This window comes from Larimichthys crocea, chromosome XXIV (genome assembly GCF_000972845.2).
Source record: "Larimichthys crocea isolate SSNF chromosome XXIV, L_crocea_2.0, whole genome shotgun sequence".
In the NCBI taxonomy this organism is placed as follows: Eukaryota; Metazoa; Chordata; class Actinopteri; family Sciaenidae; genus Larimichthys; species Larimichthys crocea.
The window spans coordinates 13,099,393-13,126,684 of NC_040034.1; the positions used below are offsets into that span (position 1 = coordinate 13,099,393).

The following is a 27,292-nucleotide window of genomic DNA, read 5'->3' on the forward strand; positions in this document are numbered from 1 at the left end:
TTTACTCAGCCATTGCTTTTTGCCACACTGTAAATTAAAGGCTGCTCCTGGATGGTCACAGTTATGATACAGCTTGAAGTTCGGGTTGAGTCAAATCAACTCAGAACTAAAGCCAAGGGCTGTTTGCACACAGTAGGTATCTTATTTTGAAAAGATTTTGGATTAGCCGCAGAGACAGCATCGTGTTGATTTTAGGATTGAAGTGACTCAATGTTTCAGAGCGTTCAGACTTAAAATAACTTCCTCTTATGACGCTGATATGTACAGGCTGCAGTTTTTAAATTTGAAATGCATTTTGTGGGTGTATTTAAAATATCAAAGTCCAAAGATATTAAAGAATAACAAAATCGTGATTTTGTTGCATTGATTTCTTTATTTTTCCCATCAAAAGAAATGCACAGATCAGCAAAGCTACTACATACAAATGGCCATACAATAGCAATTAAATTTTTGTTCTTGTTTTGAAGGTGTTCATTAAATTCTGACGTGTCATTTTTACACTTTGTACCTTGAACATTTGCAGTTAGGCTGCATTCAGCGAAGAAAAATCAGTCGAATCTAACCAACGCTGTTCTTCCATGTTCAAATGAAAAAGTCCAGCCACAATCTACAATCTGGGACAGCTACTTGTTACTGCTCCAGGAAAATTACTGTACTTACATACAATAAAGAAAAAACAAAAGTTTTGCATAGCTTCATTGTAATGTAGATACAGTACTGTAAGGCACTTCATGAAAAAATTTAGGCATTTCTTTTATCCTATATAATAAACCCTCTCGCCACTTCATTCTAAAACTTCATCTCAATATGCAAGGTTACAACATCTGAACGAAAAATCTCTTCTCATATCACATTTTTGCGCACTATGTAAATCTACTGTACTCCTCCATTTTTCTTTTGGCATTAAGTCTCAAGTTCAACATTCTCAAAATATTGAAGTTGGGTTCTTGTGCATAATATGACTGACACATTGTCCCATAACCCCACACAACCCAGTGTTTCTCAAAAAGACCAAAAACAAAAAATTGTGCAATGATTTGGGGTTATGTGGAGTAAAAGGCAACACGCTGTCAAAAAAAAAAAAAAAGAAAAATCCAAAAACTTAAAAAGAAAACTAAATATCCGGGCAAGTTACGGGTCATTTCCTCAAAGACTGGCACTGTACCGAAGGTGGGTGACGTGGTTAGGAGAGGTTTCTCTTTTTTGGGATAAAAAAAGTAGGTTTGTCTTGTCTCTCTCTTGCTCCTCAGGCCAGTCTGAAACATTGGTGGGGTGACTGTGTTGTGGTGTTGTAGTCTAGCAGCTGTGCGTAGGACTACATGTTCCAGCTGCCTACTTAACATGGATAGAGGTAAAGAGGATGCATTTGCTCTATCCAAGCTGATCTTCGTACTGTTTGCGGAAGCAATCGCCAGCTGGGAAGAAATCCCAGCAGCGCTCCTGGTACATCTTCCACACATAAGATTCCTGGAGTCAGACACATAAATAGACATCAAAGTGTTAATTCACCCTTTGGACATTAATAAATATGTACATGCATACATTTCTTATATAATAAATGTGAGCTAAATTAGTAAATATTGATATAAAGCTATTGCAATATTTGATTTGCACAAGATGTGCGATGATGTTTGATCTTATTTAATACTAACTAAACTAAATATGTGTGTTTGTAGTTAAATTAAAAGAAAATGGTCACAAGTTAACAGCCATATATTAAATATTTATCTTACATCATTCAGCCCTGGCACGGGCACACAGTATCTTGACAGTGACAGTAAAAATAATTGTTTTTGAGAAAGGCCTTTAGGTGTTTAGAGTTATGTTGTACCTGGCCAGTGTGCTCGGTCTCATCCTTGTTGATGAGGTACATCAGGAAAAACCTTTAGAAAAAAGGCCAATGAGAGAAAATGTCAGATGAAAAACACAGACTCTCAGTGACAGGAACAATCACTGTGAATCAAACGCCCGCTGTACCTGTAAATGGTATATTCTGTCGTTATTAAACATGTAAATAGCATCACTCATACACAATCTACAGTACATGCTGTTCATACAGTACATAGTAACCTGCTACATAAACCATATTTATTTTAGCATCCTTTGCACTCTATACTATTGTCTTATTCTGTCTACAAATGTTATTGATGTTTGTATATATATATATAAATCTACATACCTGTCAAGCTTGTTTTTAGCTGTATTTATGTCTATATCTGTGTTTGTACATTGAGAGTCAAATTCCTTATATATGTGCACATACCTGGCCAATAAAAATGAGTCTGACTCTCTGTGATCAGAGTTAAAACACAGAACAGAAAGCAGAAAAAAGGGGCTTTGCTGAGGCACATTTCATTCCTACAACACTGTGTTAACAGGAAATGTCACATTCTGTGTTACTAGGAGACAATTTCTGACGCAAGTGTAAAACAAAGTAACACCACCCCATCTACATCACCGAATCACCTGTTGTTTCCCAAATCAAGTGTAAATGGCAATGGGCCGCAGTATCTCTGTGGGCATCGCAGCTTGCCAAATCATGATGAATACTGTATGAGAGCATGCTATCGCAAACCTATTTTCCAATAAAGTTCATGGCATTAAATAGTAATGAAGCAACATAATGAGGTCGCTCTCGTATCCTCCAGCCTGATGACTGTGAGCGCAAATGGACTGCGACTTTCTATTGTCACAGGCATTATACAGAAACACAGGATAAGCAGGGAGTGCTGGGGAAACACAGAGACAGATGGAAAGAATACCTGAAGGGATCTAGTGTTCTGGATCACTGGGGCTATTAGTGACTTTGGCCCTGATGCTGTGGTAATGTGCTACAGCCATCAATCGTGTGGTTAAATTACAGAGAAGAGGCAACACATGCTGGTGAAAGATGACAATAATGATTGATACATGTGTGATTAAATGTACACAACATATAAAAAGTGGGATACTTACAGGTAGTTGGCCAAATTGTGCTCTTGTAAGGTGTGAGTCTCAAAACCGTGAGGTGTTGTGTCAAAGTAGTCGTTACCGATGCCACAAATGAAGCATTTCGTCTGAGGATAAAGAAGAAAGATTATTAGAGCACATGCTCTCCTTCATTTTCTTTCTGTGCTTCATGTTATATAATATATAATAACAAAATATATGACAACAAAGAGGACATTTTGCATTGTTTTTACACATAAAGATCAGTTTACATGGTTTGTGCCATTTTCCTGGCTCTCTGAGAAACTAACCTTTATAATCTGGGTTATCTGGCCTCAGTGCGAGCAGCACACTTGCAACTCACCCATTTGTTTTGGTTTTCCCAGGAACGTCATGATTTTCTCTACCTTTTAAAAACTTAATTCACTCATATATTCATATATATAACTAAATATTTATTTGCCCCTGTCATTACAATCTCTTAAAGACCAACTCTACTACTCTCTGTAAAATATACCAACCTGAGGATGATATTAGAATGATTCAAGAAAAATGTGTGCATGCCGGATGATGGTTTTTAGTGAAATAAAAGTAATATGATTGTATTTTCCTAACACCTTCTGACCCTCTCCTCCTGTCCGCCTTCAGCGCTCCACGCGCTCCATAACTACAGGTGAGAATTAAATCTACTCTCACCTCCATGTCCTCTTTGACTTGTTCCTGCTGGTCTCTCAGCTCTCCAAAGGCATCAATGATCAAACCTGTTACCACAAAGGAATTGATGTGAGCATATCATATACACTGTATCTGTGTAATCAATACTAAAAATGAAGGCCAGAGTGCAATATGGATACACTACGACGATGGAGAGTATTTTAAAATCTGTGGAGAATATCAGTGTCTTTACATTTGTGGTCATTTATTGAGGCGATAAAACAGGGAGATTACTTTAGAGATCAGATCAATTCAAATACTCAGTAACAGTAATGTTTATTGAAGTAATCTTAGAAGGAGCTCACCCTGGATGATGGCCAGGAGGATGACGATGACAAAGAAGAAGAAGGTGATGTCAAAAAGGATACGGTAGAGCTCATAGGGGTCACCAGCTGGGTCCTCGATCTCATCCCCGATGCCGCCTCCTGCTCTCACCCCAACGTACATGTGGAATAGGTAACACTGTGCCAACACAGGGATAGTGCAGACCTCTTTAAGTCACAGTGTTGATGTCTGGGTGTGTTAAATTTAAAAAAATACATGTGACTGATACTTACAGTCATCATGTCATCACACTTCATATCTGGCTCATCATCATCTTCACTCTTATTGTAGAACTTCCTGAAGAAGTTGAAGGCCACCACAGTGTAGAGATAGACCACGACTGCCAGCAGGCCCACTGTCAACACCAGCTTAAGAGAAACACAGGCAGCAGTCAGTAAAATGTCATTACAAACTTCCTGTCTATTTACGTACTCGACGCGGCGGGTGCGAAGCTGCCAGCTTCCGCTCATTCTCTATAAAAAGCTGTGAAACCCTCACGAGGGAGACGACGGGATTGCCGGCGGCGGAGGGAAAAGAGCAGGTGGCAAGAAGGGAAAAGTTCAAATGAGTGGAAAAAGAGAGGTGTGTTCGGCGTATTAACCAATAATGACGTGAAGCTCCATTCAGATGCACTGATTTACCTGTGAACCTAAACAGCAACAACAGTGGAAGCAGCAGTAAAATGCATTTGGATTGACAATGTGACCGATCTGCCCATAGGCAGCTGAGTGTGGGAGGTGTTCAGCGATTCCTTGCGGCCTCACCATTTCTGTGTTTTTTTTCCACCCTCGGAGACTGAGCTGACATTACATTTTGATTTGTGCCTCTGGTTTGGTCAGATCTGACAGACACTGAAATAAAGGCAGTTGAGCCATTTTACCTCAAATGTCAAGGGATACCGTGTGCATCTAAATTCTCATGTATGCATCCTCCCTTCTTTCTCTTGCAGCCGTTCCTTTAGCATTTATTTTCCCATTTATCTCAAGAGGGAGGGGTGCGAATATAAAGATACAAGAATTGACACAACACATACAATGTCTACTAGATGACATGTTCTGACTAAACCAGGCATCACTCCAACAACCATTATCGATTGCAACATGTTGCACAGAAGGTGATGAAAGACAACCATGTACAAAAAGTGTCAAGAAACAGATATTTCTCCCAGGAGATGACAGACTACGTCAGAGTTAAAGGTGAGTAAGATTAGTCATGTGACCAGGTGTTGCTCTGTGTTTGGTGAATGTGTGAACAGTGTACAGTTTGCTAGGATCCAAAACTAAATGATAAAAGGATAGTAGGATATCAAGGCACTGTTTTTCTTAAAGAATTCTGTTCAAAGTTCAAAGCCCTTATTATATAATCTGGTAAAAACTATAGTGAAGACATTCTTTTGACAGAGTTTGGCAGAGCTGACAACAGGCTGGACATCCGTGTTACCCAAGATGCCATCAGTGGTCCAGGAGAATGAAAACTACAATAATACTGGCTTGTGGTTGCACATAAGGGAATAAACAGGAGGAGGTTACAAGCAACCGCAACCGCTAATTCTGGAGTGACCCCTGCTGCATGAAAGAAGATCTGCATCCTCCTTGTCCTTACCTGTTTGCCGTTATGTGTGACAGAGGAGAGGATGGTGCGTAGGGTTTTGAACCCCATGGCGATGTCCAGCAGATGAGCGGCAAAGAAAAAGTTGTTGTAGTGGCCCAGGATGGACATGGTGGTGTACCACACAAGATACAGGAATGACTAGTAAAGAAACAAAATGAGAAGTTGATCAGAAACCATCTGTCCAGTCATAATATCATCAATCAGCCCCTTCACCAGCAGAGCAAACTGTATTCAAACTTACATTATCTGTAAACACCACTCCCAGTTTCCAGACGTGGTACTTTGTATCGATTGAGCTCAACCTGGAAAAACAGAAAGGTTGATATGAGGGGCTCAGATTTTCTATTTGACCTCTAGTTTTGCTTCAACTAGCTCTAGCCTGTCTTTATCCATCTAATCTCTCTCACCATGACACCAGTGAAGCCTCCTTAGCAACAGTTTCCTCTGTAGGGTTGAAATCCAACGCACTCTTATCTAGCCCCAGCAGTTCTGCTATCCTCTCTGCTCCATACAGGTCTCCGTACTTTTTGATCACCTAACAAACAGAGGCAAAGCAAAGAACAAATAACATGCAAGTAAATATCATCAAAATTTTGCTTGTGTGGGTAAAAGATGACATAAAAATTACATACAAACCACTTACTTTACGTTTGACAAATTTATCCCAGTAGTTGTTGGGGAAGGAACTGGGAAAAAAAAGCAAAACAACAAGAGTGTTAAACCTTTGTTGATAAAAGATTATAAATCAGAGTTAAATAACTGTAGCTGACTCACGGAGTATTGATGACTAGTCTGTCCCACTGTCCTTTGATGTCATCATCAGACGGCTGTTCGGTGATGTAAAGGCCGGCAAACTCCAACTTTCTTGCTATCTCCTTCTCGCGTTTGAACACTACCAGGGGCACCTTGGACACAAAGGAAATTTGGCTGCATCATTAGTGCAATAAAGGAAGTAACGTACAGTTAGATACGGAGATTGAATGTTAATATGCTAAGTGTACTGAAAAAATTAAAACGAAGTACCAAAAAGCATGTACCAAAAATATATCAAATATTTATTGTCCCTATTTTTGCACAGAAATACTAAAATAATATATTAAAAGTCTTCTTTAATAGCCAAAAACACCCAAACAAATAAAAACATGTGTGTTTTCTTGTCTTTTGGTGTTACTGTACCTTCAGGTAGTAGTATCCCACTACACACAGGAAAGATATGATAGTGTGCAGTATAGCCAGACAGCGAAGCGTCGGCGCCATGTAACCAGTGCTTTCCTGCAGGACGAAGTACTCAAGCGCACCCTCATCTTCCTCCTCCCCAGATCTACCTCGACCATTCCAGGGGTCTTCATCGTCTGAGTAATCACCGGTCACCTGAAAGACATTTGAGGTTATTTTTTTCAAGGAATACCAACAATGTTGAATCCTTATATGCTACATATATATTGCGATGCCTTACTTTCAACCTTACTTTGTAGAAGAGCAGAATAAAGTTGATAGCAAAGGCAACAAAAAGTGCCAGGAAGCGGAGGTTGTAGAAGTTTCTGGCCAGGTAATTCTGTGAAAATAAGCATATATTACAAGCTGATTTATGCTATTTTAACATGCTTATGCTGATAGTTGTGATCCTATCCTATCCTTTTTTTGGACAGAAATATCTTACCAGCATCTTGGTCTGGTAGATTTCCAAGCCAGCAAAGAAGCTGGCCATGAAGGCCTCTGGTGGTTCTTTCTTCTGGCCGATCCTTTTCTTCGGGGCTTTCTTCTCCTCCACTGAAGATTCTGGAGGGGCTTCATCTTTGGCCTTGTCGTGGTCCTTCTTTTCACCATCTTCCGAACTGCAACAATAGTTGTTCTGTTAGTGACAGACAGATACACGCTGTCTTCACAATTAAAGCCCCTTTGTGAAGGACGTTTGACTGATGATCAAAAAAAGACATGCAGATACACTCCTTGCAATCAGGAGAATATCTATATCAATAGCAATTACACTGAGGATGAATGATGAACAAATCAAGATCACTCACTCTCCTTTCTCTGAATCAGACTTGTAGTCTCCATTTGAAGCTCTCTTCTTTGCAGCCAACTACAACAAATACATTGTTTTGACGTCACTTTAACAGTTTATTCTAGTAAGTAGTAGAATACTAATGCTGTAGAGTCTCTAGCGTCTCTTAGTCAAAACATTAGGACAGATAGAAGTCTCCGTATTGTATTGGATTTAACATGAATACTGACCTGTGCCTTTTTCTGCTTGACAGCACTGGCAATGGAAGGAGCATCCCCCACCACCACCTCGGACACATCACCCAAACCTGGCTCAGCACCATGCTTTCCCTCCTTCTTGGGCTGGATGTTCAGCAGCTCAGCCATCAGGTCTGCCTCTGCTGCATCTCCCTGAGCCATCTGACCCATCTCCGCCAACGCTGACGCTTCATTCGCCTCCATCTTCTCCATCTCTAACACATCTCCATGGATCCCGAACTGGGTGGGGTCTGGCATGTTTCCCAAAATGTCTGTCACCTTCATGTTCTTAGCCCCTTCTACAAAGCCGCCCCCGAACATAGTGGTCCACAAGATATGGAAGAAACCCCAAATCAGGCTGTAGACAAAGTGTAAAAGGCCAGTGATGATCATCCAGAAAAAAGAGAAGAAGCCTCGCACCATCTCCCTGACACTCATCTTCCTGAATTTTCTGTACTGCCGCCTCATGCTCTTGAGAGTGAGCATTTGACGGAAGTGGCAGAGGCTTTTTCTCATGGAGATGCAGGCAATTGTAAAAGCAGAGGAAGACTCCAACATCATGTTCTCCTCTTCCTCTTCCTCTTCCTGGTTTTCCACCACACTCTGGTTGTCGTCCTCATCTTCCTCTGGACGCTCCACTGGGTCTGGCTCTGAAATTTGAGAGGCTAGCTGCATCTCAAAGATGGTGTCCTCGCAGAAATTGACAAACAGTTCCATCTTCTCACTCTCTCCACCTTCGTTGACAACATCGAAGATAAACTGCCGCTTCGACTCTTTCACCTGAGGCTTTTCCCACTGGGTACGACTTGACTCACTGATCTCAAAGTAGACTCTTTCGATGCGCTTGGCTCCACCCATGATCTCAATACGACCTAAATAGGGCTCAAAATAGCTGAGGACGCTTTCAGCCAGGTCAAGGAACGTTGAGAGGCGAGCATCGTGAGGCATATGCTCAGAGAGATTGGTCAACAACACAGCTACATTGAAGCCAATGTCCTTGGCGGGTTCGTGAAATCTCTCCACAAACTGCTCGTAGTTGAACATGTCGTTCTCATCAGCCTCAGCGCAGGAGAGAAGAAACTCAATTTCAGACTGGGAATACTGTTTCTGGTTCTCCATGGACTTCTGGAAATCTTTCTTTGAGATGACCCCTTTGCTCTCTGGGTCATACTCCTTGAAGCTGTCTGAGGTAGTCAGGTCCTTCAACTTGAGGAACATGTCGAAGAATTTTAGGATCATCTCCACGTTGCTAGAAGATTCCACCAAAGTGTCCACCATCTGTTTGCCAATAGTACCATTGACAACATTACCTGTGACGCAATGGAGGGAGAGACCAAGGAAAAGTTTGTCAGTAGACACAATAACAAGCTCTTGATGCAGATTAAGCAAAGCGCTTTGGGAAATATTTGATTGCAAACAAATCTGTTTAATGAAAGTCATAAAAGAGACAATATCCTTGCAAACTAATGCTGCTGGCGCAGCTCATACAGGGTCAGTGAGTCATCAAAAAGTGAACCTTCAAGAAGAGAGAGCATCATGACGATCATGTCCTTCTGCAGGTCCAGCAGCTCCTTCAATAATTCAATCTGACTGGAGTCCTGTTAGGAGAAGACAAAAAAGGGAAACCTTGTGACACTCTACACACTATATCACACAGACTACTGACGGCCTCCCTGTGAGGGTACAGTCATGTCTAATATCCCTGAGAGATCAAGGCCACAGCAGATTGTGGGGACCCAGAATGGCCCTGCTCAAGCCCAGAAGGGCTTTCTAGGTAACATCCATCCATCAGCACCAGGGTTAATGTTATTTCTCTGTCTCAAAACAGATGGCTAGGTCAGTCTGACTCATTTAGGGTCTCTATGGAGCCTGTATTCTGTATGCCATAAATCTGTGGCATGCTTTGATGAGCTAAATTCAAACCACCCTCCACCTGTGCTCCCCTTCATTCTGGCTTCTACTGTCAGACCAAGCCTTTTTCCTGATGACCACGAGATGAGGTTAGATGGTTGGATTTCTTCCCATTTCTGGCTTATTGGGCATAAAGGATATATATTATAGATGGAGTCATACATCATATAGCTGAGTGGAATGACATATGTAATTGCACTGCAGTGGCCCGAGGTTATCCCTGAGCCTGGAGAGACCTCTAGTGGCTACAGATATTATGAAGTAGCCCCAGGCTGACAAAGACAAATGTGGTGGATGAAATATTTCTAATTTTACTTCAGTTTTGTCAGCTAAATGTACGTATGTATTAAAATAAATAAATCATCATGGTCTCTTTCAGAGAGTTAATTATTATATATGTCTATATATATTATATTATATGTGTTATTATCACTGATGTGTTTATGTATAAGCAGAACTTATTGATGTCTGAGAGCCAAATAATTATAATAATCTTGTTGTATGTACAATGTAAATGTCTTAACCACCCTGGCTACAATATATGTTTTTTGTGTAAAATCTTTATTTGAAAACTCATTCTGCAGCTGTCAAATACATGAAGTAGGTTGAAAAATGACAGGATTTCCCTCTGTATAGTGGAATCAAAGTATAAAGTAGCATAAAATAAAAATACATAAGCACAAGTACCTCAAAACTGTACTTAAGTACAGTACAAACTCCATAACTTTGTTGCAGACAAAAGTACGTACCTGGGATAACTTCATCTGCATGTTGGCAAAAACATGCAAGAAGCCCACAACTGCATCCCACAGCCTGCTGTGAGCCAGGCTCTGCTGGTTTCCAATGCATGGACCCTGGAGATAATCACACAAGCATCAATCAGTCTTAAGTTCAGGATTTTAATTAGTCCTTGTTGTGGTGCAGTGTGGTGTGATACGATACCTGTATATACTCAGTTAAAGAGTTGAAGACCTGTTTGGCCACTGCCAATGCTCTGGAGAAGTTCCTCTGACCTGCCTCATCTATAATATCTTTACCAGAGTAGTACCAGTAGAAATCACTGATGGATTCCTGATAGGAGAACAATTTAGCACATTAAAGAGAGTGAATAGATTCATTTATTACATTGTTTTATATCTGTCTGTAATAATATCATACCTGGAGTCTTAGCAGGTAGTCTACAGTACTAATGATGATGTTGACTGTGGTTGTGTTCCCTGTCTGAGTCCTCAGGAAGTTCTGAAAATCTAAAACAGATGGTAAAATAAGACAGTACATTCACATCGCCCAGCCTACTCTAAAACTGTTGCCAAGACACGTGCATCTTCTTTAATTATGGTTCATGGAAATGTATCCGCATACCATTGTTGTGGCCCTCACAGAGAAGCTGCAGAAACCTAAAGAGATCCTTAGTGAACTCATCATCCTGCAGTACCTTGGAACCTGAGGACAGGAAATGAGATTAACTGTCCCTTTCGATGATAAGAAGGCCAGAGACCCATCATTTTAATGTCAGTACAGGCATCGGGGCTTGCATAGCTTTCACTTTCTCATAAAGCTGCTGTCTAGTTGTCAGACAGCGTTAAATTATGTGCACTATATATGGGATTCAGAACACACAGACAAGGTATAGTGCATCATTTTATAAATTAAAACAGGGTTTATAATAGGAATAAAACTGAGCTTTATTGTTTAACACCAGCAAAGCTTTGTTGTTTCTTACAATCAAAGCTTTGGGAGATTTATTTCTTATTATATGCCGGTTAGTATTTTAAAATTAATAAACATAAAAGGTCCCACACAAATGACAAGCACTGACTTCTTATAAAAGAAGTACAAAAAAAAGTGGAGAGATTTGAGTCAGTTTGGGGCATCTGACCCTGTACTGCACAATCTATCCAGATGTCATAAGAGCATGCATGCGTTCCTTCAGTCCAAGGTAGAAAAAAAGGTGGTTGTATTGCATTCAGGGCAAGGGAGGAGGAGGAATGGGGGAGAGAAAGATTGGAGGGGAATGAGGAGAGGGAGGAAGTAGTTGAACAGAGAGCAATCAAGATGTCAGCATTGCATAGAATGAGTAGAATCTAAACCATGTATTTACCCCGCTCACTCACGTTGACTGCGACCGATGAGATAAAAAACATGATCAGAGGAAAACAACAAACAAACAAACAAAACAAAAAGCAGACATAAGCAAAGGAGAAGACATTGAGATTCAATCAGAAGTAGGAACAGGAGAGAATGATAGCGCTATAGAAATATCTTTACATACTCACATTGATTTGCGACATTGACATTGACATTGCGGCTACAGTTAAACAAAGTCTTAAAGAGTACAGTCTGCACACTAGGCAGGTGTTTAGACTACAGTTTAGACAGAGTACCAGACTAACAGTTACCATCACTTATGCCTGAGCATATGAGGTGAAAATGCGCATGACAAAAACATATTTATATACTGTATGCTACCCATCAGATCAAATAGAGAAATGTGGATTTTCATGTGGATGTAGTTGTGACTGAGTGCTTTTAAGTGGCAGACAAGGCCAAGACAGGACTTAGACATACAGTAGCACAGGTTTACCTGCATGATGATGACGTAGAACATGACACACGAGAGAGACAGACATGACGTGGAGATGGGTTTGTACAACAACAACAAACTAAAGAGCAGACGTTTCGTCAAGCTAAATGCTGCGTCATTTGTCTAGTAGCCTGACGAAAGGACAATAACGCCTGAATGAGACACATCATGTCACATAAAGATTTCTTCATGGTTTCTCAGCAATCTCACGAGTAGCTTGCGCTGTGGTTTGGGCCACATGTGGACAACTGGAAGAAAAAAGGTCAATCTGCTGCACAAATAAATTCTATAACCTCTGTTGCATTGTCTTTTTATTGACAAAATACTCTCAGATCTGCAGCAGATCAGCATTTAACAACTATAACTTCTATAACTCTTAGTTTCTACAATGATAAAAAACATAAAATCCAACTATGGTGCAGATATTGACTTGTAAGTTTATTCAGTACCACATTAAGGTCACAGATATACTGTGTTTTGCTCTTTACATCCACGTGGTTAAAAGGCTCTTATGAGAGGACAATTCAGTCACTCATATTGTTCTGTTGTTTTGGTTTGTTTACCACGTTTACTATCCTCACTTACTTGATCCTTCTTCAGTTACCATCCCCAGACCTTCAGCTTTATTTTGCCTTTCAAAAGCATTCAAATCCAGGACACTGCAGAAGATAAAAGACAAAGTCTAATGATGATACTTGTGTATATTGTGTACCTGTATTTCCTATTACCTGTATGTCTATCTCTTCCTCTAATTCCTGAATCCTAGTTCGCTCCATTTCTCTCCCTGGATCTACCCGACCTAAATCCAGCCAGTAGGACTCTCCTCCTTCTTTGCATGGCTGTTTTCTCTCGGCATAACAATCGAGCACTTGTGATTTTCTGAAGTTTACATTCTTCTTGAGGGTGCTGCAGGATTTGGGAATGGGCATACGGCTGGCCTCTGGGGCATCATTTATTTCGACTGTTCCAGAGATATCAACTGCTCCGGAAATTATGGGATAAATCCCTGTCTCTTTGGTCACATGCTTCGATTTATCATAGGTTTTATCTTTTGTGTTTGATTGTTTGACGACGCGACTCTCCCTCAGCTTTTTCCGGTATTGGTTTCCTTCATCATGAAACAGTTTAACTATCCCTAATTCTTTTTCTCGTTTCTGTTGTCATTTCTTACTTTTGTCTTTTGGTTTGTAGTCTTTAATTCGAAGCTCCATAGCTTTACACACATTCACATCAAACGTGCCTCCTTCTGGCCAGCAAGAGTCCAAACCTTTAAACTCCAGCATTTTAGCAATGCACTTCCATTAGACTGGGGGACTTCACAAGAGACAGTTTGACATGTAATGGTCAGAAAATGGTCTGCAGTATCTTCACGTTTAGTCTCTAATATAGGTCCAGAAATGCTGGATCCCACACTTTCCATAATGCAACCAAAGTCAACAGCCCCGGTTTGCAAAGGGAGGCTTCCCGTTATACATTAAACTGACATTTCTGTGTATAATTAGTCAAGTTTCAATACAACAGCCCAGAACCTATCGTAGTTTCTACTACTGTACTTGCTGAGAGCGAGAGTTTAACGATGCCGACACTCTGTACCTTTTTGCAGTTGAGAAATAAAACAAAAAGGAAATCACATGTTCTGTGTGTCATAACGAATAGCTTCATTACCTGCAAGACATCATCAGTCCAGACAAACTTTTGAAAAAGCCAACGTCTCTTTTTTCCTTCAGGTAGTCCAGCATTTTCTGCATCGACATAAAAACACAATTAATAGTTGGCTGATGCTGTTAACTATATCAATTCTGTATGCCACTGCTTATTGATGCATACCTGCTGGACCAGTATGTTTCCCCCATTGAGGATGGAGATTCCCAGTTTGAGGGTGAAAGTCACCATAGCACCAAGTCGACCTGATGACGGCAAATCAACATTCAGTATACTAGAGGTGGCAGTTATAAGAGGTTAGACAAATGTGAATGTGTCTTTTCCTACCTTTGCTGGCACTGACCATCTGAAGCACCATCTCCGCAGCTCCTCGGTCATGTAGTCGGGCTTGCTGGTACAGCATCTTTTGCTTCTCCATTTCTTTTTCCTGTGTGAAATGACAATACAGTAAGCACCACTTCTGAAAATAATTAAAAAACAAAAAGTGAAACAGCGGTGCTGAGAAATCGATAGCACCTCAAACGTTTTCTCTTTCCCTTCCTCGTCTTCCTCTTCTTCACCTTCGGCGCAGCTCTGAAAGAGAAAGCAGAATGTCAAACCTGCGAGATTTTGCTGAGCTGCAGACATTTCAGTGAAAGCATTTTAGTGAATGAAGTACCTTTGCCATCATGTCTGCATATGCAATATACAAGGGATCCTCTTCCAAAGAACTAACAAAAAAAGGAAGATAAATATCTGGTGGTTAAAAATGTTGTCTACCTAACAATCACATCTCATCTTTAAATAACAATAAGCGAGTTTCAGTGGTTATGTTTAGAGCAATGCGTGTACAGTAAGCAGCAAGACTGCGGACAAATGCACAAAAGCTGCTTGTGCTTCTCGCCTAGTAGTATAAAATATATGCCGATTTAGCTTAATGCAGCTCTTTATTAGCTGAGAGAGAGGGGGGCCAAAACTATTATGCAGTACAGAAGGAGTAAAGCGTTTTGGTGCCAGGTGGCCAGGTGTGAGTGTGTATTTACCTGCACTCAGTTAGAGCGTTGTGGCTAAAATGCAGAATGAGCTGGTGAAGAGGATCAGGCTGCTTTCTGACCTCCTCCTCTTCCTCTTCCTCCACTTTGGGCTGTGTTTTCTGGACAAACCCATACAAGTAAATCCTGGAGCTTGGGCATGTAGTCTCAATATCAACTAGAAATCTGAACTGTAACACTTTGTATGAATGGTAGTTACAATTACAGTTAACTACACACCACTTACCTTAAATAAATCAGGTTGTACCAGGAAAAAACAAAACAGTGATCGGATACACTGACAGCATGCGGACAAGTAAACCACAAGCACGAGCATGGACTCAATGAGTAGCACACACACACAGCGGATGATGTTCAGCAGTGGAGATTGTGGAGTTAAGCATGACTCTCCATGAGCCCAGTTTGAACTTTATCATAGACTTCCTATGATAAACTGGTCATGCTCGCAGACACATTGGAACCACTTCTGTCAAACCCTGAACCTTATCTGTGGCGGCCTGTGGCTTTAATTTTAAATAATGTGGAACAGATTTGACTGTTAAAAGGGCAACAGAAGATTAGATTTTAAAAAGTTGTATTAATTCAAATTTTATCTTCAGTTCATGATTGAAAAAGAGTGAAAAAACACACCCACTGGCATAGTATTTTGTGTTGAGTTCCAGCGTGCCTTCATGATATTCACTTATTCCAGACGAGGAAACTTAATTTATTCTACTTCATGGATCCTTCAAGCATTTTAATCAAGATATGCATATTATACTGCTGGTTGTCATGGGCTACAAAGTGTGAAATATTTTTGAAGTTGTAAAACTGTAGGAAAGCAGCTTCATGCTCTATCTTTTCTGCTTTCTCTACATACTCAGTGCATGATTGTTGAAATTTAAGAAAGACACCACAACTTTCAAAAAATTTCACCGGTAAGTCGAAGCATCGCGGAAGGATGCCCTCTTACCGAATGTTGGATGGGACACAGAGGTTGAATCAGTGGTCAGCTCGCTCTGACATCAGCTCGCTCTGATGTCATGCTTGCTAAAAAAAAAAGGACGTCGACTTGAAAATCACTGTGTGGATGACTGAGTGCGACCCGGTGGAACGTGGTGGGATTGGTAGCACTTTTAACGATGACACAAGTAAAGGAAAGTGGTGCTGTAGGGGCGACGCTCAGCTCCCTGAAGCACATGAGTACCAACAAGACGGCTCTAAGGGACGACATAAGTACTTACTGCAAGATCCTGCACTAGCTTCTCCTCAAAAGAGTACTCCTCTGTTTCTATCCATATTCTCTGATAGGCCAGGAGGAAGAGGTTAATAGAGCGATGCCTAAGGAAGGGTAAGAGGAAATTAGCCTGGGTTAGATAGGAGCAGAGCAAAGGAGGGGAGAAGTCCCTTTAGGAGAGGTTAATACTGGTTAGTTTAGGGTACTGGCACATCCCAACTGGTCACGTGAGAGGAAATGTTGTTTATAAAGAGCTGTGACGTACATGCTCTCTGCCAAGTCACAATTCTTTATTTGTTTATCTTTTTTTAAATCTAGTCCTAAATGCTCATCAGCAGGCGGAAATTGCAATTACAGCCAAGATGTCCCCATGTACACATCCACAACGGTTAAAGAAATATTTAACATGTAAGAAAATGATTTGCCTTCTTGTAGAGAGTCAGATCATACGATTAACACAAATCTCATGTCTGTAGCCTAAATATAAAGCCACAGCCAGACACTTCTCATCTAACTCTCTGCAAGAAAACAGTGAATAGTTTCCAAAATGTTGGACTGGATTCGGCTTGCTGCATTACTGTACAGATGTGGACCAGTGGAAAAACCAGCGGGAATATCTGAATGGGAGTTTCATTTGCAGCATAAACCGTGCCTGGAGGAGATCAAGGGGTAGTTAAAGAAAGGTATGCAAGGTCATACATAAGCAACATTGGGTCAGCGCTACGTTACCGTCAGCATGGAGAGCAGACTGTCATGGTCTGTGTTCTCATGCATTATCTCCAGCCAAATATGCCGGTAGGCATTCAGGAAGTAATTATTATTTGTGTGCCTGAGGGGATGAGGTACAATAGAGTATGTCATTGAGGAGAGAACAAAAGCTGAATAAAGAGACAAAAGAGAAAAGATGACATCTGAATACGTGAAACTCAGGGGGAGCAGACATTATCCAGAAGCTTCACATCCAACCCCTCAAACACAAATCTATTACCCCCAACAAAAAAAATCAATTGTGCCCACATTATAAATACTGTCTAATAATTATTAACTATGCTGTGTCATATTTCACTGTCAACAACTCTGAATAAATGAGTCATGCTGTCATGCAGGCGGGCGGCATCGTCTGAGCACATATTGAAGATGGCCACCCCCAGGTTGGGCCTCATAATTGTTTTCCTCCCTACTGTAGCTCTCCGCCTGACTTCCTATGATTGAGTTACAGAGCAGCGGGGCATGAAATTGCTAGTGTCCCTTTTTTCTACTCCTTGATAACAGCTGCGGGCCAGACATTTGTCCTACAAACGCAGGGAGGGAGCCCGTGCATTAATGCAGGGTCAGAACCCAGGAAGAGAGAAATGAGTCAAACAGAAGAAGAAGAAGAAGAAGAAGAAGGAGAAGAAAGTGTGGTGGTGTAAACATACAGGTGATGTTACAACACAATTTTCCATCTGCTAGTTGAACCATAGGGAGCTCTCTGCTACTATATACGGCTCTTCAGTGTGATTTTAGACTAAACACAGCACAACAAAGATGTAGCGGCTGTAGGTGTAATGCGTTCAGTCATACCTTGGCAGATTATAAAGTGGAGCCATGCGGAAGCAGGCGACGACTGCTCGCTTCCTTTGCTTGGAAAGCAACTTCTGCCACACACATTTCTTGGATCTCAGTGGCTGCTCCACCTAACGAGAGCAGAAGAAGTCAGCGTTAAAAATGGAATCTAATTGATCAACACATATTCTACCAGACAGAGATATACCATCTCTGTTAACTGAAAACTGGCATTTTCACAAGGTTTTTTTTCCCTCAGCGCTAGTATTTATTTTGTATTTCATTGACTCGTCGTCACTCCAGCTATGAAGTCAGAAACAGTTTCAGCGGCCGAGTGCAAGTCAAGGATCACTGCGGTTTGTGTTTCATCACTAAAGAGCACAGGGCGTAACACACAGTTGATTCAATGTTTTTTTGTTTTTTTTGTGGCTGAACCAACCAAACACAAATAAATCACCTGTCCTTATCATATCTGAAGTCTAATAAAACCACACAATATTTTTAGATATGTAGAAATGTTTCGTTCCCACCTGCTCCAGATTAAAGACAGCAGCAGAGATCCTCTGGATACGGTCCACCACCCTGTCAGGATCTGGAGGCCCCTCGGTTCTCATCGCTATGTCCTTGTACAGGTTTAGCTGCCACCTCACTGCAGGGTCCTCTGACTGAGTGTGCGTTACAAATTCAATACAACATATGTAGTCTTTGAAAGCTAGTAACCACTCACAGTCGGTAAAGATTTCGACATGCTCACCTTTTCTCGAAGATGCAGATTCTGCCGAATGTGATCTTTGACTTCTTCGTCGGTGTCTCTCTATTAAACAACAGCGAAATTCAGCTTCATTACTGTGCCATGCAGCTGTTTCAAAGACGTGTAAGGATACTTTATCTGCATGCTCTCACCAGGAGGTAGCGGGTCTTGGCTAGAGAGATGAGCTCCTGGTCTCCTGGGGTACACATGTTGAGGCCAATCGGCAGCATCTTCTTCAGAGCTGCCACAATCAGCGAGGTCTGGATGGAGTAGAACTCACCGCGTCTTTTTTTGTGTCTCCTCTCCTGGTCTTGTCCTCCAGACTGAAAAAAATCCAGATATTAACTTCAGACAACACAAAGTGAGGTGAATTTTTTTTTTTTAAAGTGTAAGCTAAGCTTAATAAGCTGCTCTTTGAAGCTAATACATACTACTTCTCCATTTTTTTTGCTCTGAAACACTTCCTTTCGACATTTAAATACCTTAACAGGATTTCATTGGAGTTTTCTTCACAGTGGGAGCACTCACACTGCATTTGAACAAAAAGCCTGAGGCATTTATTTTTTTTCAGCCCTGGCAAAATCTGTCACCAGACAGAATGTGTGCCACTGAAGCATTAAGAAAGTTTCACACCTCAGCTGAAAAGTCGAACTTAGCCGACTGCCTCCGTTAGAACAGCAAGATGTTACCAGTGAGGGGAGAACTCGTACTTTTGAGCCAAACTGACTTATCTGGCTCAGTGAAAACACTCATTTCCATATTAATACACATACACGTACACAAACACACACACGTATCACACATAGACCACAACATAATATAAATAGCTCGGGGTAACTATTGTCTACACACCATAGCACCACAATCCATCAACTGCAAACACACAAGTGGCACGTGATCACATGATTTGCTACAGAAGGGCTGAGCTTCATTACTCTAGATGAGACTGTTCCACCCTTAAGGGATTGAGGAATGACCAAAGTTAACACGTCACACATGGTGATGAATGGAAACCACAAATAATCAGGTGACATGATATACTGTATAACTACACTACAGACTATATAGCACGGCGGCACAAACTATTGGCTTTTTCTGCATGGCGACTGGAGCACATAAGCCAATAAGCTGGCAGGTAAACAGCTCATGCACTGCATCACTCTACCTTTTCCTTAAAGGACTGTTTGAGACAGAGAGAGAGAGAGAGACAGAAAGAGAAAGGCAGATAGAAGAAAATGAGGAGAGGGCAGTTAATGGTGGCACACAGTCCTCACGTGGAAGTGTGCTGCAATGAAAAACCATTTGTTTGCCTTTAAACAGCTAAACCAGGCAGACAAGAAATCAAATGTTCCAACCCCTGTAATGTTGACAAGGGCTGGAGGTATGGAGGAATATTTGTCAACTGAGGGATGAATGTTAGTTGTTGTCATCCATCGTAAAAATCATGCATAAATACCTACACGCACACACACACACACACAGTCAGGAGTCAAAGTCAGTTGTGATCCGGCTCTTTCAGCTTTCTCATACAAAAGATGCACACATGTTTGATTGGTCAAGCTGCCATTACACGTGACTAAAAAGGATTTAATCTGCAGCCAGAATGAGGAGGAGTTGACAGACCTACCTTAGACATCTTGGTTTTATTATCTCCAGTCAAGAAGGAGAGGTTATTGATTTCATTCTGGACCACAAAGTTCTGCTCTTCTCTTTTGAAGTTCTAGAGACAAAAAAAAAGGAAAGGCAGCTTTGCTTTATCACTGCTCTTATTCAGAACGGGCTGCTTGGTTTTTGTAGATGGACATGTATATAGATGAGAGGACTCACATGTGATTTGCACCAGAGGATAAATATCTCAGCGACCATTCTGAAGAGCTCGTTGGAGTCAGCGTCTGGTTCTTTTAGCCACCTGGACCTTCAGTAAAAAAAAAAAAATCTCAGATCTCTCTGCAGTGAAACAGAATACACCTCCTCCTAAATGCTCCTTAAAAACAACTCCACTACCCAGCAAGCTCACCTGTTGTTGTCCACATAGCGGATAAGCATTGGGTAAAAGGCGTACAGGTCCCTGCAGAGTACAGCAAACTCGTCCAGTATGAGAAGTTCGGCCTCTTGGGTGTCTCCCTTGCTGTCTGCCTTCAACAGCTCTTCCTCAGACACCACCTTCACCGTCTTCTTCTTCAGCTTCTCCAGCGTAGGCAGGAAGTGGCTTTTTAGCAGGTCTGCACGGGCCTTGCTGATGATGGGTTGTACATACACTGAACAGCGATAGTGAAGAGAGACAAAATGTCACTTTTATTTCAAATGAGCAGGTATATTAAAAAGTCAGTATAGTAACACTTTATAAAGTTCCAGTCTGTAGTTATAGAGCAAACACCTGCATCATAGAAAACTAAAGAGAGGTCATGTCAAGGTTTAACCACAAGATCACAAGCCAACAAATTACAACTCAGTATTTTATGAAGCAGGTAATTAAAAAAAGAAATGAATATGAACTAGGTAAAACGTTCTGCTTAAACGACAGCAATAAGTTGACTCATTTCAAATTTTAAATCACTGTCACTGTTAACAGCTGTTAGCCGTCACTGCCCTCTTTCACACACACTCCTAGAAAGTGACTTCCTACACGTCAAATAGGTTCTGCAACAGTGTCCAAAAGTAAACACACAGCAGTCTGTAAATCCTGCAATATGCTCACTGAGAAAGTGAGACGCATGCCTTACCCAAAGAGATATGCATGTTAGTTACCTAAGCAGGCTAAATACTCTCTGGTCTTGGTCTTGACTTGGTATCGACCTCTCAAAGTCTCGGTCTTGTCTTGGTCTTAGCTGGTCTTAACTACAACACTGCCAGTCGCATTTAACAATTAAATGCACGTAAACTAATGGGAGCATCACTATTTTCTAAACACTGTCATTATGAAAAACACAAACATAATATCTTCTAGATACAGTAAAGAAATTAGGCAGGGTCCTGCATTGATGTAAAACTACAAAGAAAGTTCCTCATTATCATGAGCTGCTATAGAAATCCATTCCCACCTGCAATCCTCTTCATCCAGGAGGCCTCATCGATGCCCAGGTTGTTATTGAGGATCTTTAGGATATTGCCAAGAATGAGGCTGAGGTGCTCTGAGGTGACGGTGGTGCAGCAGACGCTGCCCCCGCTGGCTGGCTGGTTCTCAGGCCCTCTCTCCCACCAGTAGGACAGATAGTTGCACAGCATGGGCAGCACCACCTCGATAACATGAGGCATCTCTGTGTACCGTGCTCCAGACTCAGCCATGTCATTGATATCCTTCGTTAGACCGTCCAGCCGCGGCATCCCTGGACACATCTCCTCAACTGAGTCTGGTATGCCAAGGACTAAAAACACCACAGAGGGGATATAAATGTGATTACAAAAATGTTTGCATTGTCAAATTTGTGCTGACATTTTACACATGTATACCACTTATGTACAAAACGTATGATTAAAAGCTTTTCTCATATTGTAGAATGTATAAAAATGATCTGAATGAAAAGCCAGAGACGTTATTTATCCATAATATTAAACTCTTTGATTTGAGACCTTCACTGGTAATTCTTTTATTTTAGAACAATTACACATGACTCACTGGCTCGCTCTCTTGCACTCTTGGTATTGAAGACGGAGCAGGGGTTGTACGTGTTGAGCAGCGGCTCCAGGAAGGCGACAGGCATGGCTCCAGCCAGGGTGGCCAGACACTGACCGAGAGCCGGGAGCTGTCTGAGGGACACGCAGTGGAAAAAAGAGTGAGTTTCCTCACTGAGGTTTTATATAATTAACAACAATTAACACCATGTTGAAGCTGAGATACCTTTCTACATAGATGTTTTTCCCAGTACCCAGTGCATAGAGACTGGTCAGGATTCGATAGCAAGACACTTGGACATCATCCACTGGAAGAAAAAAAGGAAATTAGAACTGTCTCACAGAGCAAATGTCTGATAGAGACATTTCACTAAGTCCGTATTTAGACAGAATCTGGCGCTGCCGCAAAAAAGCAGGGTTTTCCATTCATTTGAGTTGGTGTAGTGAGTTTTGACTGTGGCAGTGCAGGCTGCAGGGGTATCACAAAACACAGCAACCTACTGCAGAGAAGTTGAGCTCCATCTTTTGGAAAAATGGAAGCCTGACATCACGCTGCAGTGGCCAATCAGTTGCTCAGACCAGGCAAACCCTCCTCCTCAGCCTGAAATGTCTTTGAAACTGAGACTATCCAGGTGGATTCATGAACTCTGACACTCTACCTGTGTTCTGGCTTTGTTCAGTTCATGTACCCAGTCCTCTAAATCTGTGTCTGGCTTGCTTTACTGCCATATAGCGACACAAAGAAGTTTCATTTGCTTTATGTCCAATGGTTTGACAAAGAGAGAGAAAGCAGTGGTCAAGAGACATAGACAGTGAATGAGAGTGAGCAAGCAACATTGAGAAAGCCAGTTAATTGGCACACCCCCAGTAGCCCCTCCTAACCCTGTTGCAGTGCTTGATTGTGTCTGAATGTACCCTTATGATAATCATGTTGAAAATTGAAAATGTTCATCCATTTCTTTCTATTACACAGTTACAGGCTCTACTGTGATGTATAGCATTATGTAAAAGTCCCTCGGTATCATGCTAATGTACAGCATAATTATAATTTACAGCACAGAACTTTACTGCACATTTGCATAAGTATGTGATAGATATGCTCCATGGTGTCAGGCCATAAGAAGCATGTAATCACTGTCTTACAATAAACTTGACATTTAGACTTGACTCCCGTGTTTTTAGCCGCCTCTCACACGACATGTTTGATCATTCCTTTGCTGTCAAGACTCACAAAGCAGGTCGACTCCAAAGTGGTGTTGAGTGATGTGTTCAAACAGAGCGGTTAATATGGGGAGCAGAGCCACAGTCGTGTAGTTGATGTTCTGTGACACCCCTTTCATCTGGGAGCGAGAGTGAGTGAATTTTCCCAGCTTCAGGTTCTCGAGCGTCTTCTCCAGGTCCTCTGCTGCGTTCTCAAAGAAGGTCCTCAGCCCCACCCTCACCATCTCTGAGCCCGACTTCATCACCGTCCTGTTGGAGCGAAAGGGAGCATGATAAACGAGTGAAACCGAATGAGGAGATTTGCAAGGGCAGAGCTATAGTAAACCACTGGACTACCCTTTGGTATGCAAAGGACAGCACTGTTTACCCACAGTGGGGCACACTCATGTATGCAATTACTTCACTCTCACAGTCTGTGAAGGTTTTAGTCAAATTAAATGTGAGACGTGAGCATCGACCTGACGACCCTTAGAGTGAAACATCAATGATTTATTTCATGAATTAGGTGGATATTTAAATCTGAGGTGAGTTTGCCAATGTTGGAGCTGAAATAGCACAATGCATTAATATGATTAGTCTGTCCATTTTCAGCTTTTCACAGTTCATAACATTGCTAAATGAATTACCCATTGTTAAGCCTTGATGTGTCCCAGTAGGAAGGAGAAATGAAAGACAGAGTCTGTGGGCATCGGCTGTAGCTCTTTAGCACAAAGAAGACACATTAATACATTGCCACTTTGACTTCATTATGTGTGAGCTGCATTAACAAACAAAGTGCGTTGTGTCTAAAGAACACTATAGGCCTTGGGCAACATGTATGAAATTTGTTTTGTTTATTTAAATGCCAGAGGACGCTCTTTGTTAATGTCAGTGGCTCCCATGAGACACCGGAGTAATAACTGTTAAAAAGAAAATGTTCATGACAAATATGCTCCTCTTGAGGGTCCGACAGAGGTTAGATTCTACGTCATCGCTTTGCGCAGTGAAAATGTAATTGGTTTCTCAAACAATTATCATACCAGCCGAGGGCTTACGGAAACATTATTTCATATCCTCCTTTTCAAGGAGAAAACTTAAAAGGTACCAGGTTTTCTTGTGAGTCTTGATTGCTGCCAAATTTGTACTCACCTGGTGTCCAGTGTGTGTGCCAGGATATGCAGACAGCTGACAATGGTGGTGGAATCACTCCCTACAAGACAACATAAAAGCGCTTAATAGCATACACACTGTCATAAACTGAATTTCTAATAGCAGCAATGAGTTCATGTCTGGGTGCATACCACACCCAACAGCCTCCAGTCAAATAGTTAGGTTACAGGCTCAGTTAGGTTATTGGATCAATATCTACTTCACAACCACGGTTGGATGTGGGATATCCAATGTGGCTAAGGGCATGAAGGTTAAAGTAATGAATTCAGTGGTTTAGTTGACTGATTTAAATATCAAAGCCTCAAAATCTAAATAATCAATCATATTTTTGGACACAGGTGCATAAGTTGCTATTGTTTAAAGAAACTGTTCATTATTTTTGGGGACTCCCAAACTCTGCTACAGTCAGCAGCTGGTTTGCTTAGTTTAGCATAAAGACTGGAAACAGGCGAAACGACTAGCCTGCGTCTTAACAAAGGAAATAAAATCAGCCTATCAGCATCTCTGAAGCTCTCTAATTGACATGATATATCTTTGTTTGTTTAACACATAGCTTATTAGTGCAGTTTTACAGATAAACAATTCAAATACTGTATTTTACCTAAAATGTTCACTATAGTTTTAGGCCACTGTTAATAAAGTCCTGAAGAGAAGACACTTCAGTTTATAAGAACCTAAAAGAGACCAACTTAAGGCATAATAAAATGACAAGCTCACGCACACACACACAGACACACACACACACAGCTGACCAGTCAGTAATAATCAGCTTACCAAAGAGAGAAATCCTATGTCTGACAAGAGCTGCCAGTTTACAAAACAGGCTGGAGATGTGATGGATAGACACAGGAAGGAAATCAGACAATTACAATGAGTAAATTCTTGGAGAGAAGATTAGTAATTGAGATTCAAAGAGTTTAAGATCATTCTGTACAGGCCGGTAAAGAGTTATTTTCATGCTATATTGCTATAAATTCAACTGTTTTCATTTTGTACCTGGTGACCATCTCCTTCTCCTTGTTGGAGGCGTAACCGCTGCTGCTCAGGTTCTTATTGGGTGACGAGAGGAAGTAGAGAGAATGGTTTTTGAAGTACTGGTCGATGAGAGGAAGAAGAACCTGGGGGAGGACGTCGATAATGACAAGATCAGATATGGTTCATGGAAATTTTATTTAAAAATCCAGTGTGTAGGATTTAGTGGCATCTAGTGGTGTAGTTGCTGACTGCAACCCGCTCACCTCACCCTCTCCTTATATCGTGAAGGAGAAAGTACAGTGGTCGCCAAACTAAAAAAAAGAAAGAAAAAAAAGCCCTATCTGGTGTCAGTGCTTAGTTTGTCTGTCATGGGCTACTGTAGAAACATCATGGATCAACATACAGGAGTGGACTCTGTGAAAGAGGATCCGCGGCATGTAGATATAAAATTCTAAGGTAACAAAAACATAATGATTTGTATTTTTAGCACTAATGAAATCACAATTTCGAATGCAGGCAACCAAAATGAGCTTCTAAACCTGCTGCTACCGTGACCTGTCCCCTGGTAAACAGAAGAAAATGGATGGGTAGTTGGATGGAAATTATAATTGTGTACGGTATATATTATCCATATTTTCCATTTTTTTCCCTATATACTGTAAATAGAGCCTCCTAAATCTTACACACTGGACCCTGAGTTATATGCACATCCTTCTTTACATCATGTCCTTACTTTGGCAAAAAACTTGATTTCTTGTTCATGAGGAGACCTGTCTGTTTTGCCACTGGCAGCCATGGCCTCTGAATGGAGAGCATCAAAAATACATACTTAATAATAGGTTACAAGACTAATTTAAGTCTGTTGTAGTCATATCCTGTGTCATGTTACCATACCCAGGTGAGCGATGAACTCCTGAGCTGAGTCAACATACTTGAGCAGCTTCTTGAGGAACTTGTAAGCAAACCTCTTCTCCATGGAAGATGAATCCTGCTCTAAGTCCTTCAAACCTCTGCAAGACAGTAAATTATTAGCCAAAAGTCAACACTTTATTAATATACAGCATCGGTCTTATTCTCATTCAATTGTTTTTCTTTATTTTCTACATTGAGGATTAACAATGAAGACATTAAAACCATGAAAGAACACATATGGGATTATGTAGTAAACAAAGAAGAGTTAAGCAATCCAGAATATGTTTTACATTTTAGATTAGATTAGATTAAAAGTAGACACCTTTACTCTTAATATTCTTCATATTCATGAGGTCATCACCTGGAAAGCTCTTCAATGTCCAGGTGTGGGTTCTTAATTGTCTAGAGGTAGTGTAGTATACAGTTCAATACAGTGAACAGCTCTATTCGACTACCATTCTATATATTATGAGAGGAACAACAGCCCATCGTCAGTCTTAGGTCAGTCAATCTGGAAGCTTTCAAGAACTCTGAATGTACTCTCAAGTGCAGTCACGAAAACCATCAACACTATGATGAAACTGGCTCTGGCTCTGGGCCAGGAAAGAAAGACCAAGAGTTACCTCTGCTGCAGAGGATAATTTCATTACAGTTACCAGCTTCAGAAACCACAAATTAATTGGACATCTCATTAGAGACCACAAAAATACAAATAGTAGGAACATCTCAAGATTAACTGTTCAGAGGAGACTGCGTGAATCAGGCCTTCATGGTCGGACTGCTGCAAAGAAGCCAAAACTGAGGGAGAGCAACAAAAAGACGAGAACTGCTTGGGCTAAGAAACACAAGGAATGCACATTAGACTAGTGGAAGACCAATATGAGATGATGGTATCTACATGTGTG

General features: G+C 41.2%; 1 protein-coding gene across 1 annotated transcript in view; it reads right to left on the minus strand.

Annotated features, from left to right (window-relative positions):
* Window positions 1-363: 363 nt before the first annotated feature.
* LOC104937379 (ryanodine receptor 3) overlaps window positions 364-27,292 on the minus strand; it is a 108,362-nt gene continuing 81,433 nt past the window's right edge. The window contains exons 62-108 of the mRNA XM_027274894.1: window positions 26,370-26,485; window positions 26,209-26,276; window positions 25,497-25,618; window positions 25,275-25,324; window positions 24,480-24,540; window positions 23,362-23,600; window positions 22,357-22,438; window positions 22,135-22,265; window positions 21,560-21,883; window positions 20,536-20,776; window positions 20,346-20,433; window positions 20,146-20,238; window positions 19,684-19,698; window positions 18,671-18,841; window positions 18,522-18,581; window positions 18,298-18,432; window positions 17,786-17,898; window positions 16,952-17,051; window positions 14,998-15,107; window positions 14,634-14,685; window positions 14,492-14,548; window positions 14,303-14,402; window positions 14,141-14,220; window positions 13,979-14,055; window positions 12,899-12,972; window positions 11,831-11,848; window positions 11,092-11,172; window positions 10,888-10,976; window positions 10,672-10,800; window positions 10,479-10,583; window positions 9,335-9,416; window positions 7,813-9,128; window positions 7,602-7,660; window positions 7,238-7,412; window positions 7,034-7,132; window positions 6,754-6,948; window positions 6,352-6,482; window positions 6,221-6,263; window positions 5,985-6,112; window positions 5,819-5,879; window positions 5,569-5,715; window positions 4,200-4,334; window positions 3,948-4,104; window positions 3,625-3,689; window positions 2,956-3,056; window positions 1,832-1,883; window positions 364-1,467 (exon numbers count right to left, since the gene is read on the minus strand). Of these exons, the coding sequence (XP_027130695.1) occupies window positions 1,372-1,467; window positions 1,832-1,883; window positions 2,956-3,056; window positions 3,625-3,689; window positions 3,948-4,104; window positions 4,200-4,334; window positions 5,569-5,715; window positions 5,819-5,879; window positions 5,985-6,112; window positions 6,221-6,263; window positions 6,352-6,482; window positions 6,754-6,948; window positions 7,034-7,132; window positions 7,238-7,412; window positions 7,602-7,660; window positions 7,813-9,128; window positions 9,335-9,416; window positions 10,479-10,583; window positions 10,672-10,800; window positions 10,888-10,976; window positions 11,092-11,172; window positions 11,831-11,848; window positions 12,899-12,972; window positions 13,979-14,055; window positions 14,141-14,220; window positions 14,303-14,402; window positions 14,492-14,548; window positions 14,634-14,685; window positions 14,998-15,107; window positions 16,952-17,051; window positions 17,786-17,898; window positions 18,298-18,432; window positions 18,522-18,581; window positions 18,671-18,841; window positions 19,684-19,698; window positions 20,146-20,238; window positions 20,346-20,433; window positions 20,536-20,776; window positions 21,560-21,883; window positions 22,135-22,265; window positions 22,357-22,438; window positions 23,362-23,600; window positions 24,480-24,540; window positions 25,275-25,324; window positions 25,497-25,618; window positions 26,209-26,276; window positions 26,370-26,485 (6,223 nt within the window). The 3' untranslated portion in view covers window positions 364-1,371. The remainder of the gene's footprint in view (window positions 1,468-1,831; window positions 1,884-2,955; window positions 3,057-3,624; window positions 3,690-3,947; window positions 4,105-4,199; window positions 4,335-5,568; window positions 5,716-5,818; window positions 5,880-5,984; window positions 6,113-6,220; window positions 6,264-6,351; window positions 6,483-6,753; window positions 6,949-7,033; window positions 7,133-7,237; window positions 7,413-7,601; window positions 7,661-7,812; window positions 9,129-9,334; window positions 9,417-10,478; window positions 10,584-10,671; window positions 10,801-10,887; window positions 10,977-11,091; window positions 11,173-11,830; window positions 11,849-12,898; window positions 12,973-13,978; window positions 14,056-14,140; window positions 14,221-14,302; window positions 14,403-14,491; window positions 14,549-14,633; window positions 14,686-14,997; window positions 15,108-16,951; window positions 17,052-17,785; window positions 17,899-18,297; window positions 18,433-18,521; window positions 18,582-18,670; window positions 18,842-19,683; window positions 19,699-20,145; window positions 20,239-20,345; window positions 20,434-20,535; window positions 20,777-21,559; window positions 21,884-22,134; window positions 22,266-22,356; window positions 22,439-23,361; window positions 23,601-24,479; window positions 24,541-25,274; window positions 25,325-25,496; window positions 25,619-26,208; window positions 26,277-26,369; window positions 26,486-27,292) is intronic.